Genomic DNA, 13,754 nt, shown 5'->3' with positions numbered 1-13,754 from the left:
CCTGACTACAAGACAAATAAAGGCCCAACTAAAGAAATATCCCTATCCTATCTTGCTTGACAAAGGTCCAAAAAACACCCGAACACCACAACGACATCTCGCCAGAACAAGGGCCAGAACTGCCTCATCATGGGAACATCTTATCAATGTCCTGCTGGGCAGCAAGCTATACTGCCCAGACCTCTTCTGCCCATACCTATAAATTGCCCCAGGCTATAAGCAGCAGCGGGCTCTGGCATTAGGTTGGTCCCCCACTTCTGTAGGTTTTATGCTGGACATAAAGCCTGCATTTGCTGCTGAGCTGCCCTCCTTCTGTGTGTGTGTGTGTGTGTGTCTTTCTTTAACCCTCACCTCCTCTTTAAGACCTAACATTATGTATCTGGTCTTTGATAAGGGGCAAAACACCAAAGTTGTTAGGAATCTTAAATAAATGATTAATTAAAGTTAGATCATATAAATGATAATCATACAACACACTGAAATATCAATATAAAAAAAAAAATCACCAGTATAGGAACAAGTCTTGAAGAGATAAAAACCTCAACATCATTTATATATTTATATAAGAATATCATACAGTGTATAGATGTCATGGTGTTGACTAAAATACAAACACAAACATTTTATTCTCATCATCTGTAGAAATGTTAATGATACTTCAATTAGCATACATAAATTTTATATACACAAATATTCTATATATGTAATGTATAAATATACATAATTTCAAAATTACTTAGAACATTACTAGGTATCATGCAACTTAAAGGAAAAGATATAAACTAATCTTGATAGTAAAAAAACTAAAAAAAAAATCCTAAGTATTTTTTTTTAAAGTTTCTTCATATTAAGGGGTATTTTCAGAATTAGAAACCAGAATACGTATCTTTTCCATTATGCAACTTGTGAACATTTAAATAGATTTCAATGTAATAGACATTCACGCAAAAAAAATGTTTCTGGTCTTCATTTAGAGGCGCTGAAATATTTAGACAGTGTATACAATGCCAAATTATCTGAATAAAAACTCTGCTGATCACCCCAACAGTTTCAAATATACAAGTTTTTATTTTGTTTCAAAAAAAAAAAAGAGATTACTAAATAATTTTGCCTTTTAATCCAGGTAGTTGGTGTCATGTATACAGATATACCTCAATTTCTTGGATTTTGATAATACCACAAGAATGTGAAAACTACAGATCTAAATCTATTTTAGTATTTTAGTACCTTAGATCTAAGTTAAAAGGAATTCTCTTGCACTACACTATAAACATCATTACTCTAACTACAGAAGAACTAAAGGTGTTAAAACTGTAATTAAAAAGAAAATTCAGGTCTCTATAAATTAATTTAACCTTATAACTTTACCAATATTTGCTTCTAGAATTATTTTACTAAAAATTTAAAATTGCTCTATTTACCAGCCCTTGTTCAAACAGCTCTTTTTCTTCTATCGTCCACTTTACTGAGTAACTGGCTGGTTTTGTAGGAGAGTGTACCCTGAGGGGAAAAAAAGGAATTGCAAAAAAAATTTCTGAAATGGAACATTCCATATTTATGTAACTAAAGGTTATAGATAGCCATGGGCTAAATTCAATACTTTGAGTCTAGGAATTAAAAATAAACAAACAAACAAAACAAGAAGGCTACAGCCTCTACCTGGGGGCAGAGATTTACCCTGTCACGTGTCTCTAGCTCAGGATGATGGGAGCCCCAAAAGACATAATCCTTGGGTCTGAGTGAGGGTAACACTAAAAGACATCAAAGGAAGTCAATGTGATAACAAACAAATAGGCTCCCTTAGACTGGATACAAAGCAGCAGGTGTTAATACATTCCCAAATCCTGAAAGGCATGTAAGAGTTTAAACTGGTTCCACAAATACTATCTCTTTAGTTCTTTCATGTAAATCCATGTAAATATTTAGAAAAGAAGTCAAAAACTACAGCATTGTATTTATTGCTTTTAAAATTCATTATCTCAAGGAATTAAAAATAAAACTGATGAAGCTCACTAATTTAAGCAACCCATTAATCCTTTTGTTAACTTCATTTCATTGTTTATTCAGCAAAATACAAAAGCAAAAGGCTGCTCAGTACTCAACCTCTTGGGCAATTGCAAATACGTAAACCACCCTTTAAAGGACCATAAACTTCCAAAGTCATAAATGCTAAATAACGTTTTTTCAATTATAGGGAAAGGATATTTTTAAAATAGTTAATTTCTCCAGATGATTTTTGAAAGCCACAAATCCAAATGAAAATTTTGTTGAAAATAAGTGAAAATTAACTGACAGAGTAAAAGAAATCAAGTCAATTCTAACATATTACATAACAGCTTCTCAAAATTTCCCCATAAACCCCTGGACAACCATATTTTTCACAATCTGAAAGAACTGCCTACGTAGGGCCATGAAAGAAATTCTGGCAAGTAAATAACACCATAAAATTATACTTGTGCCACTCCAACATCTTTATTAAAAAAACTTTTTATATCTACTTTAAGGTCAAGAGGGCTTTTCCACAGGCCAACTATAATTTAAAAAAAATTCTTTCATAATTTTTAACTAATGAAAACAGATTTAGAAATATAAAATATAAGTACATACATGATTTTTGCTGTTTTCTGCAGACTGCATCACATGAAAAAAGAAAATAAGGAAGCGTGTGAGGTTTCTAAAAATACAATCCAGACTTTTAGAAATATTATAAACTGATTTTACCTCTTCATGTATTTTTTATCATCTTCCTTTTGATCAAGCCAGACTTTTTCCGGTAGTGATTTTTTAGATAAATAATATCTGTGTAACTATCAAGGAAACTTTTTAAACAATATTACAGTCATGTAATTTTTACATTACTTATACAAAACGTGTGCTACATAAATGTTATTAATAGTTCTCTTGTCTTCCCAATTAGAAGTGACTACAAGAAACAGCCTCCATGTTTAAATCAAGCTTGTCCAATCCGCTGCCTGCAGGCTACATGTGGCCCAGGACGGCTTCAAATGTGGCCCAACACAAATTCGTAAACTTTCTTAAAACACCATGAGATTATTTTGTGATTTTTTTTTTTTTTTGGCTCATCAGCTATCATTAGTGTATTTTATGTGGGGCCCAAGAAAATTCTTCTTCCAGTGTGGCCCAGGGAAGCCAAAAGATTGGACACCCTGGTTTAAATATTTTCTTCCAAAACATATGGAGAATGTAATAGGTAAACTTGGTTGGTTGTCCAAGGCAATTCGGGAATAATTTTCCACATTTCTAAAGCCAACAGAGAAGAATCCAAGGATCTCCCCTACCTTAATAAAAATTGCAAACATTTAGATCAAATCTACCAGAGAACTTCCCTCTTAAAGTTATTAGAACTAGCCTGATGAGGCCAGGCACGGTGGCTCACGCCTGTAATCCCAGCACTTTGGAAGGCCGAGGCAGGCGGATCACAAGGTTAGGAGATCGAGACCATCCTGGCTAACACGGTGAAACCCCATCTCTACTAAAAAATAGAAAAAATTAGCCAGGCGTGGTAGCGGGCGCCTGTAGTCCCAGCTACTCAGGAGGCTGAGGCAGGAGAATGGAGTGAACCTGGGAGGCGGAGCTTGCAGTGAGCCAAGTTTGTGCCACTGCACTCCAGCCTGGGTGACAGAGCGAGACTCCATCTCAAAAAAAAACAAAACAACAACAACAAAAAAAAACTAGCCTGATTAAATACTTTAAGATTAGCCTGAGATATTCTTCACTTAACAAGTATTTATTGGCTATCTACTGCATATGTCAGGTACTATGCTAGGTATAGATGCTGAGAACAAAGGTACTCTCATTATTTGTTTCCATATCTAGAAGTGAACCACTGACTACTTAAGTGTTTTATCTAGACAGTGGCCACCAACCACATGTGCATCGCTGGTTTCTGACCAGTGGAAACACTATTTGCATGAACTAGGATGTACTCTAAGTATAAAACACAGCGGATTTTGGCCGGGCGCAGTGGCTCACACCTGTAATCCCAGCACTTTGGGAGGCCGAAGCAGGTGGATCCAGAGGTCAGGAGTTCAAGACCAGCCTGGCCAACATGGTGAAACCCCATCTCTACTAAACATACAAAAAATCAGCCAGGTGTGGTGGTGTGCGCCCATAATCCCAGCTACTCAGGAGGCTGAGGCAGGAGAATCGCTTGAACCAGGGAGGCAGAGGTTGCAGTGAGCCAAGATCGCACCATTGCACTCCAGCCTGGGTGACAGGGCAAGATTCCGTCGCAAAAAACAAACAAAACAAAACACAGTGGATTTCAAAGACTTAGTACAAAAATGTAAAATTATCTCATTAATGTTTTTATCTTGATTAAATGTTAAAATGAGAATATTTTAAATATTTTAGGTTATATAATATATAGTTAAAATTAATTTCCTTTGTGTTAAATGAGGATATCGGAAAATTTTAAATTATATGTGACTTTCTCTGAATACCAATAATCTAGGCTATAACTGCAATGTCTGGGGAGAATTAGAGAATAAGAAAGCCTAAATGGGGTTAACCTATGATAATTAAAGGTACACAGACACTCTAAAATCAACATGGCAATAAGTGGAAATAGTGGGAACAGAGAAATTCTGGCTTAGTAAGGAGAAATCCATAAAATGAAGATGAAAGAGATTAATAAACCACTACTTATTAGACTATGACTAGCTATCTTTATAAATCATAAAATCAGAAATCATTTCGTTCAATCCTCTCCTTTTACATGTACGAAAACTGAGCTATAAATAAGGATCCACAAATGTAGGGAAAACATCTTCATTCTATAGTATTTGTTTTGTGCTTTTTATTGAGATTCCTCCCACGTAACACCTGTAAATTATGAACTTTTACATGTTCCAACTCTGTGTCCTTGGAAAATTAACATCTCTGGGTTTCAGCTTATATAACTTAAAAATGCAAGCTTGGACTTAAGGTTCAAAATGACTTAAATATTCTATCATTTCTACTCAATATTCACATATCATAAACAGTTGGCTAGTGACAGAAACTCAAAATATGCAATCAGATCTCAGATGTTACAGTAAAACAGAACCTGAGGAATAAAATGCTGCTTTTTGCATACACAGGTAACATGAAATTATATAATAGCAGTCTGGGGCTGTATAAAATCCATCTAGTAAACAGTGGCCTCTTGTAAATTTTGCATTTATAGATTTTTTCACCCTGAAACCTGTACTTTCCTCATAATCATTAAAGGATACTCTTCTTCCAACAACATTTTCTCAATAACAGCTCTGTTCTCTTCACTGATGGTGTTATCCAAGGTCCAAGGCTATTAAAAAAGAGAATATATTTGTCTTTTTATTTATTGCTTTTTGAAATTATCTTCTGTTTTGGTAAAGAAAAATACATGTTATAATGATTACAAATGACAGTCACCATTTACTGAGTACACAGACATATTTTTGATTACCACAGTAACATTGAGATAGGCATTAATACTTTACAGAAGCAACCACAGCACTACTAGCATTTTAAGTGGAAGAGCAGAGACTTTACACCTGAGTCTGTTGGATTCCCAGGCTCATGCTCCTGCCCAGGATGAGGTAATAATCGCCATTCAAAAAAGGAATCATTTTTTAGGCATCAGACACTCTGTTAAGACACTTAACCTCTTTCCAAAACTCACCACTAACTCTCCTTTTTCCTCAGTTACAATCTCCATGATCCCACTCATTTTCAACGCTCCAAGTTAAGTATTTTCAGCTCATATCTCTTCTTCAAGCTCTAGTCCATGATACCCAACAGCCCATCCAAGATTTCTACTTGGATATCTAATTGGCTTCTAGAACTTAACATATCTAAAACAGAACTCACCATCACTTATCTCCACCTGCTTCTCCCTCTGCATTCCCAACTCTACGAAAGGCACTATTACTCACTAAGTTATTCCATGTAGAAATTCAGGAATCATTGTGGATTCTTTCCTTGTCCTTTGATGCCCATATCCAATCTATCAACCAGTTCTACCTCCAAAATATAATTCAAATCTATCTATTCTCTCTCTTCTGCTACTACCTCAGGCCAAGTCCCAATCATCAAATCTTGCTTCCATTACCGTGAATGTTTCCTAACTGGTCCCTTTAACTCCACTCTTACTTCCCTCCAATCTTTACCACAGTACCCAAAATTAATTTTATAAAAATAAATTTGCTAATCTCTATTAAATCTATATGAAATGTTTCAATGATGTCCCAGTTCCTTTAAAACAAAATGTAAACCCTTTAGCATAATCCGACTCATAAGTCCTGCATGACAGAACTCTAGCCTGCCTCTCCAACCTTGCCACATGCTGCCACTCCTCCCTTTCCCAGCATATTCTAGACACTGGCCTTCAACCAGAGCTTCTGTAGTTGCTGTTCCTTCTGCATATAATTTTATTTTAACTGTTCACATATCTACCCTTTTTCCCATCATTTTCAACTTAAATCTCACCTCCTCTGAGATTCCCTCACTGACAATTTAATCTAAACTAGGCTTCCCACTCTGGTACTCTCATTCAGCATCTTGCTTATTTCCTTCAAAATCTATTATTAGTTTGTCTACCTGTTTATTATCTAACTCCCTCTTAGAAAATAAACTTCTTGAGAGCAGGAACACGTCTGTCTTCATTGTAGTCGTATTCTCCAAGCCTGACCTACTGACTGGCACAGAATAAGTACTCAATAAATAACTACTACATGGCCGGGCGCGGTGGCTCACGCCTGTAATCCCACCACTTTGGGAGGCTGAGGCGGGCGGATCATGAGGTCAAGAGATCAAGGTCAGCTTGGCCAACATGGTGAAACCCCGATTCTATGAAAAATACAAAAATTAGCTGGGCGGGGTGGCACACGCCTGTAGTCCCAGCTACTCGGGAGGCTGAGGCAGGAGAATCACTTGAATGCGGGAGGCAGAGGTTGCAGTGAGCCGAGATCACGAAACTGCAGTCCAGCCTGGTGACAAAGAGACTCCATCTCAAAAAAAAAAAAAAGTAACTACTACATCAAGAAATAAGCCCTGTGACAATCCCATTTTTTTTTTCTCTTTGAGACCGGGTCTCATTCTGTTGCCCAGGTTGGAGAGCAGTGGCACAATCAGAGCTCACTGCAATCTCAAACTCCTGGGCTCAAGGAATTCTCCTGCCTTGGCTTCTCAAAGCACTGGGATTATAGGCAGGAGCCATCTTGCCCACCTACCACTTTTTTAGGTGTAAAGAAACTGAAGTTCACAAATTTGAGAAGTGGTAGAGCAAAGACCTGTACCTAAATCTAGCTGGCTCCAAACCTGTTTCTCAACAGGCCATTTTTCAATGTCAAAAGAAAGAGGTTTCTATTTTTAAAGTAAAAAAAAAAATCTAAATTTCTAAAAAAGAAAAATATTACATCTGTGATAGTTGAGAACTAGCACTAAGTTTAAAAAAAAAAAAAGAAGCAGCACTCTAGGCAATAAATAACAGCTTAATGCACCTGATATTTTTATAAAATACTTACAATAAGGCCATTCTCTGTTCTCCAAGATGAATCAAGATAGTGATCTTTTTGTAAAACTGATGCTGTGTTTTCACCACTTCTGTAATAATTAAGAAAATGAGTATATAAGTGAAAATCATATTAGTTAATGAATGTAACTTACACAGCACAGAAGCCAGCAGGTAGTAAGGGAACTAAGCAAATACTTAGTTCCCTTCTCCCCTTAACAAACAGATTTAACATTGTGGAAATGCCTGCTCTACCTCTTTGGCCTGTGAAACACATGGTAGTGCTAAGCTACCCCATCTCAATTGTGAAACATCAAGTCTGACTGCTCACTTCTTTTGGTTCTCGAGAATAAACAATCTCATGAGGAAAACAATACCCCAAAGCAGCAATCACAACATGCTCTGTGACTTGAACCAACAATGCAGTTTCAGCTGATTAGTACCAGTACCCATGTGTATACAGGAATTCAACTTTGTGATTAAACCTTTTAGCTGTATCTAAATTATAAAAACCACCATCAATAGCACCACCTATAAAATGAAAGAAAAAAAAAAAACTAGATGAGAGAACCAAAACAGAAAATACTCAAAGAAGGACAGTACAGTGAATAGATAAGAAAAATGTGGTTTTAATAACAACTCATATAATTTAAAAAATTAATTTGATTTGGACGCTTTTCAACGTCCATGGGAGATCAAACTTTTTAAATTATCTCACTCTTTTCATTAAGCTCCTAAGAGCTCTTTAAAGTTACATTGTTTACCCCATATTTGAAAAGGCTGAGTAAGTTTTGGGGGGCTCAATCCATGATATAAATTTAATATTTTGCTTAGTTATTGACTTTTTCTAGACCTCGTCTAGTGATAAGAATTTTCCATCTCTAACACTGCAAAAACCTTTCAACAGGCTTATAAATCTGAATCTTTAATTAGGCAGTAGTTATAATAAATTGTGGGGCTAATGAACTATTCTCTAAAAGCAATCATTTCTCTCAACTGTTGATGGTAAATAGATTTAATCTTAAATGTCAACTATGATCTGGAAGAGGCTACCAGGAAGGGTAAATAAAGGATTCTGAGACTTTTATCAGCTCAAAGAAACCTTTGCTCAAATGACTAGGTCTGCCAAGAGTTCAGAAAATAGAACCACTATCATTTCAAGTTCACTGTAGAAATCTTTTTATTCCTCAATAAGAAGAATCAGCAACACTCATACTCTGGTAGCTACTTCTGGATCTCTACCTGAATCTCCATAGGTACCACATATTAGCATGTTTAAAGCTTGAAATCACCTTTCCTCCCAAATCTGCTACTCTTCCATTGTTCACCATCTCACTCAGTGACACCACCATCTCAGTAGTCATCCAAGCCAGAAATCCAAGCCTGCCCATTTTCTTCACAACCCCCATTTAATCTGCCCTAATTCTGTTGTTTCTCCCATTTTCCAAATCCAGTCCTTCCAGTATTTTCATACTACCTCTGAGGTCCTGTAGTTTCCAATCTTATATAATTTTCCTGGATAAATGTAAAAGATAAAGCTGACAAACCATTCACCTCCCCTCCTTTATCTTTCTCCACCCATCTCCATCTGACATATATACAGGATTGCTGTCTATGTCATCTAACAAGAATGTTCTATGAGAGCACAGACTTGGTTTTGATACACTGTTGGATATCAGTGCATGGCATGTAGAAGGTAGTCAATCAAAATTTGTTGGACTAAATGAACAAGGTAGGTAGGGCGTGGATCACTCAGATCTCTGGTAGTTAAAGAATGAGGATTTTATCAAAAAACCAACTGGGGAGTAAAGAGAATAACATGATCAGATCTGGATATAAGAAAGATTACTCTGACTTCAGACTAGAACAGAATGGGGCCAAGGAGACAAGGAGCAGTTAAGAGGGAGAGATTTTAAAAATATAGAGAAAGGTGGCAATAACTTATAGCTACAGGACAATGTGAACAGGAAGAAGTGAATACAGTTGAGAAGATATTTAGACAGAATCAACAGCCCTAAATAACTGATAGGGTAGAGGAGTAGAAGGAGGGAGGTAAGGAATGATGAAGTTTAGGTCTGTGCTTTGGGTGACTGGGTGTGTGTAGGTGCCATTTACTAAACTAGGGTACAGTGAAGAGGCAGATCTGGTGGGGAAAATTTATAAGGTGAAACTGAGGTGCTTGTGAGACATCCAAGTACAGATAGATTCAGAGAACTGGATAAATGGATCTGTCACTTAAGAGAGAGATCTGGGTTGGTAACAGATTCGGGAAACATCAGCTGGCAGGTCAAAAATGGTTTAACACTGGTAAAATTTCATATGGTTCAACCTAACAAAGAGAAGTTGAAGTCTTAAGAGGCACAGTGTGGTCAGTGAATCAAAGTCCAATGAGAAAACTCCTTGCAACACTAGGAGTAAAGAACATAAGAAAAGGAGAATGAGAAAGAATGGTAGAAGTAGAAGAGAAACCAAAAAAAAATTTTTTTTTTTTTGAGACGGAGTTTCGCTCTTGTTGCCCAGGCTGGAGGGCAATGGCGTGATCTCAGCTCACTGCAACCTTCGCCTCCCAGGGTCAAGCAATTCTCCTGCCTCAGCCTCCCTAGTAGCTGCAATTACAGGCACGTGCCACCACGCCTGGCTAAGTTTGTATTTTTAGTAGAGATGGGGTTTCTCCATGTTGGTCAGGCTGATCTCAAACTCCCAACCTCAGGTGATCCGCCCGCCTTGGCCTCCCAAAGTGCTGGGATTACAGGCATGAGCCACCGCGCCCAGCCAACCCAAAAGTTTCAATACCATCTTCTAACTTTGACATCTAGCACTTACCAAGTGCTTAAAAGTGTCTATTAAATTAATTCTCAACGGTTTCACAGATGCTATAATATCAACTGTAACTACATACTTCAGAGAGTACCATCACACTAAATTCCATATGGTTGGAGCTCCAACACCACTGGACACTATTTATCAGACTATATATATATATATATATATATTTTTTTTTTTTTTGAGACAGAGTCTCGCTCTGTTGCCCAGGCTGGAGTGCGGTGGCGTGATCTCCGCTCACTGCAAGCTCTGCCTCCCGGGTTCACGCCATTCTCCTGCCTCAGCCTCCCAAGTACCTGGGACTACAGGCGCCCACCACCACGCCCAGCTAATTTTTTGTATTTTTAGTAGAGATGGGGTTTCACTGTGTTAGCCAGGATGGTCTCGATCTCCTGACCTCGTGATCTGCCCGCCTCGGTCTCCCAAAGTGCTGGGATTACAGGCGTGAGCCACCACGCCTGGCCCAGAATATAATATTAATGATACTCCTTGGGGTTGTATAAGACAATAATTGTAACCATCATCAGGAACCAATAACCTTTGTAATCCTGCTTGTTACCACAAGTGCCACCAGTAGACCTAGGCCTCAACTAAAATAGGAAGAAAGAGAAAAGGGGGAAAAATGAAACACAATCAGAAAAATTAAGATAAATCTATGGAAGAAGCATACATCCAATGCCCTCAGGTGACCAATCTTCAGTGTTTCCAAGGCCAGCTCATTTCTTTCTAGACTGCAGATAAGTATCCCTGCCAACCTATTTCATTAACTTGCTGCGAAAAGTAAATTAAATCAAACATGCAAAAGCACTTGGTCAAGATTTAAACACTAAATGAATGTCAACAAGTATTGTTATTCAGGGCTCCCTACTCATCTGCAAAGCTTTGAGGGACAATGACCATATAAGTTTAATTACCCTCACGTCTTTATAGGGCTTTAGAGTTCATGATACACTTCTAAACACACTATCTTAGTGCCTCAAGTGCTGGGTTAGTACTTCTCCCCAGTTCACAGAGGCCCTAATATTAGGCTGAACTACATGAAATTGCCGCTTTATAGAACAAAAATGGTCTAAATATTGGCAATTTCATATGGTTCAAGCTAATACAGTTCTAAGGAAATTGTACATAATTATAAACAACATAGCTGGCTGACTTTAGAACTCAGGCTTTCTGATTCCTGGCTAGTCTAGGACTCTTCATGACTAAAAGGAGACTCATTTTTGATTCAGAAAGCAAGGAGTCAAAGGAGGTTCTGTGTCAAATCACACTGGGCTGTTTGTTCTGCTGGAACAGGTATTTTTAAAAATGTGATCCCTTACTGGATTCTCACAGTACTGTCCCCGAGGGTAACAGGATGGTAAAGAATACATTCAGAGGGCACCTACCGTATGCTAAAGCATATCTCATAATCATTTCATTTGATCCTCCCAATTTCATGAAGTACATATCATGACTCTCAGTTTAAATATGAGCAGTCTGAGGCTCAGACAAGTTAAGTGTCTTGCCCAAGGTCACATTGCTATTAACTGGTAGGGCGAGCAAATGCAGAAGGAAAACCCAGAACTGTCCAACTCTAAAACCTGGCCCATTTAAGTCAACCTGCTTCTCGGGAAGTTTTACAACTATCCCCATGTGGAAGAAGGGATGAAACGACTCGCCCAAGGTCACACGGCTAGCGAGCCATAGAACAAGAGTCCCTGACCTCAGGTCTCGTCCGTAGCCGCTCTTGTTCTAGTTACTGTCGATGAGATCCTGAAAAGGAGGGAACGGAAGAAGGAATCTAAATGTAAATCAAACGCAATGTGGTAGGCGAAATCGGTGCCCTCACAGCATCCGGCAAAAGGTGAAAGCGACACAGGAGTACCTGAGCTCCAGGTAACCGCCCTGCACGCTGGGCTTGGGACAAGCCGGCGGGCGCGGTGCCTCCCAGGCCAACAAGAGACCCTGGCCCAGGGGACAGTCTTCTGTTCCCTTTTCCCTTGCCGGACCTGCAGCTTTCCCAGGGCCCGCTCCTTCAATCCACTCCCCTCTCCGCCCCAGAGAGATCCGGTGTCTAAGCCTCACCCTGGCTGTGCCCCCGCCGCCGCTACCACGTCCCCTTCGATATCCACATCCGCCTCTTCAGCCGCCATGATGGGACCTGACCCCGTCCGTCCTCCCGAGAGATCCCGCGAGACGAAGATGGCCCGGGGGCAGGGCCTAACGCGTCACGGGGCGGGATTGAAGCGTCGTCCGGCCCCTCCCGTGCCGGGAGGCGGGGTTTCCAGAGCAAAGGCGCCCCCAGAGGCCTGGGGCTTGGTCCTTTCTAACTTGTTGACATGTAGAGACCTTGGGAAGTGGCCCACGCCTGAGCTTTTTTTTTTTTGAGACGGAGTTTCACTCTTGTTGCCCAGGCTTGGGTGCAATGGCGCGATCTCAGCTCACTGCAACCTCCACCTCCCGGGTTCAAGCGATTCTCCTGCCTCAGCCTCCCAAGTAGCTGGGATTACAGGCATGCGCCACCACGCCCGGCTAATTTTTGTATTTTTAGTAGATACAGGGTTTCACCATGTTGCCCAGCTGGTCTCGAACTCCCGACCTCAGGTGATCCGCCCGCCTCGGCCTCCCAAAGCTCTGAGATTACAGGCGTGAGCCACCGCGCCCGGGCCCTCCTGAGCTTTTAAGAGCTTCTGTTCTTGCACACATTCTTTGGGACCTCACTGCTCTCACTGATAAAATGGAGATAACAGCAATATCTTTCTGGACTGATGAAAAAGTCAAGCTAGACCCGCTTTGTGAACTGAAGGTTGCATACCTGCTGGTTATTTAAGTCTCTCTCCTTGTTTTTTAAAGAAAAGGGTCGTGCAGCACTTATGTGAAGTCGTTCAGCATTTCACCTAAGTGCTGAACAACTTTTATTTTAAAATTCAACAAATATTTAAGAATATAACTTATGATTGTGTAATTTATTTTGTAGACGTCTTTGCAATTTAAAAATCACGCTCATGACCATTAATCCTTACAGTATCCCAGTGAGGTAGGCAGAGCCAATATCACCAGTTATACTTTACAGGTGAGGTAACTGAGGCCTGAAGAGCTGAAATGACTGTCCAAGGACAGGTAGCTTCAAAGACAGAGCCAGGAATAGAATCCAGGCTTTGTTGACTCTCTACTGAGTGCTCACCATGTAACAATCATGTTGTTAGAAATTGAAGGATAAACACCACTTCTGTCTAGTTTATAGTTTCTCAAGAAATTAGATACTGACAGCCAGATGCGGTGGCTCACACCTGTAATCCCAGCACTTTGGGAGGCCAGGGAGGGTGGATCACAAGGTCAGGAGTTCGAGACCAGCCTGACCAACATGGTGAAACCCCGTTTCTACTAAAAATACAAAAATTAGCTGGGCGTAGTGGTGGGCACCTGTATTCCCAGCTACTCAGGAGGCTGAGGCACA

The 13,754-nt window shown here is 39.5% G+C and overlaps 1 protein-coding gene across 6 annotated transcripts in view; it reads right to left on the bottom strand.

The window, feature by feature from the left end:
• The window catches only part of MYSM1 (Myb like, SWIRM and MPN domains 1), a 45,571-nt gene extending 32,838 nt beyond the window's left edge, over positions 1–12,733 (bottom strand). Inside the window, exons 1-6 of one of the 6 annotated variants that reach the window (XR_004672907.3) lie at positions 12,383–12,733; positions 7,509–7,587; positions 5,238–5,308; positions 2,722–2,799; positions 2,608–2,631; positions 1,422–1,500 (exon numbers count right to left, since the gene is read on the bottom strand). Coding sequence is in view for 3 of the 6 variants with exons in the window: in XM_008977974.4 (XP_008976222.1) it covers positions 1,422–1,500; positions 2,608–2,631; positions 2,722–2,799; positions 5,238–5,308; positions 7,509–7,587; positions 12,383–12,450 (399 nt within the window). In the remaining 3 variants the exon portion in view is untranslated. Of the gene's footprint in view, positions 1–1,421; positions 1,752–2,607; positions 2,632–2,721; positions 2,800–5,237; positions 5,309–7,508; positions 7,588–12,382 lie in introns of those variants that run through there. The other 5 variants (XR_008619743.2, XR_612805.4, XM_008977974.4 and 2 more) reach the window with 5 other exon arrangements.
• Positions 12,734–13,754: the final 1,021 nt, after the last annotated feature.

This window comes from Pan paniscus, chromosome 1 (assembly GCF_029289425.2).
Source record: "Pan paniscus chromosome 1, NHGRI_mPanPan1-v2.0_pri, whole genome shotgun sequence".
In the NCBI taxonomy this organism is placed as follows: Eukaryota; Metazoa; Chordata; class Mammalia; order Primates; family Hominidae; genus Pan; species Pan paniscus.
This window is presented reverse-complemented; position numbering and strand designations above follow the sequence as displayed.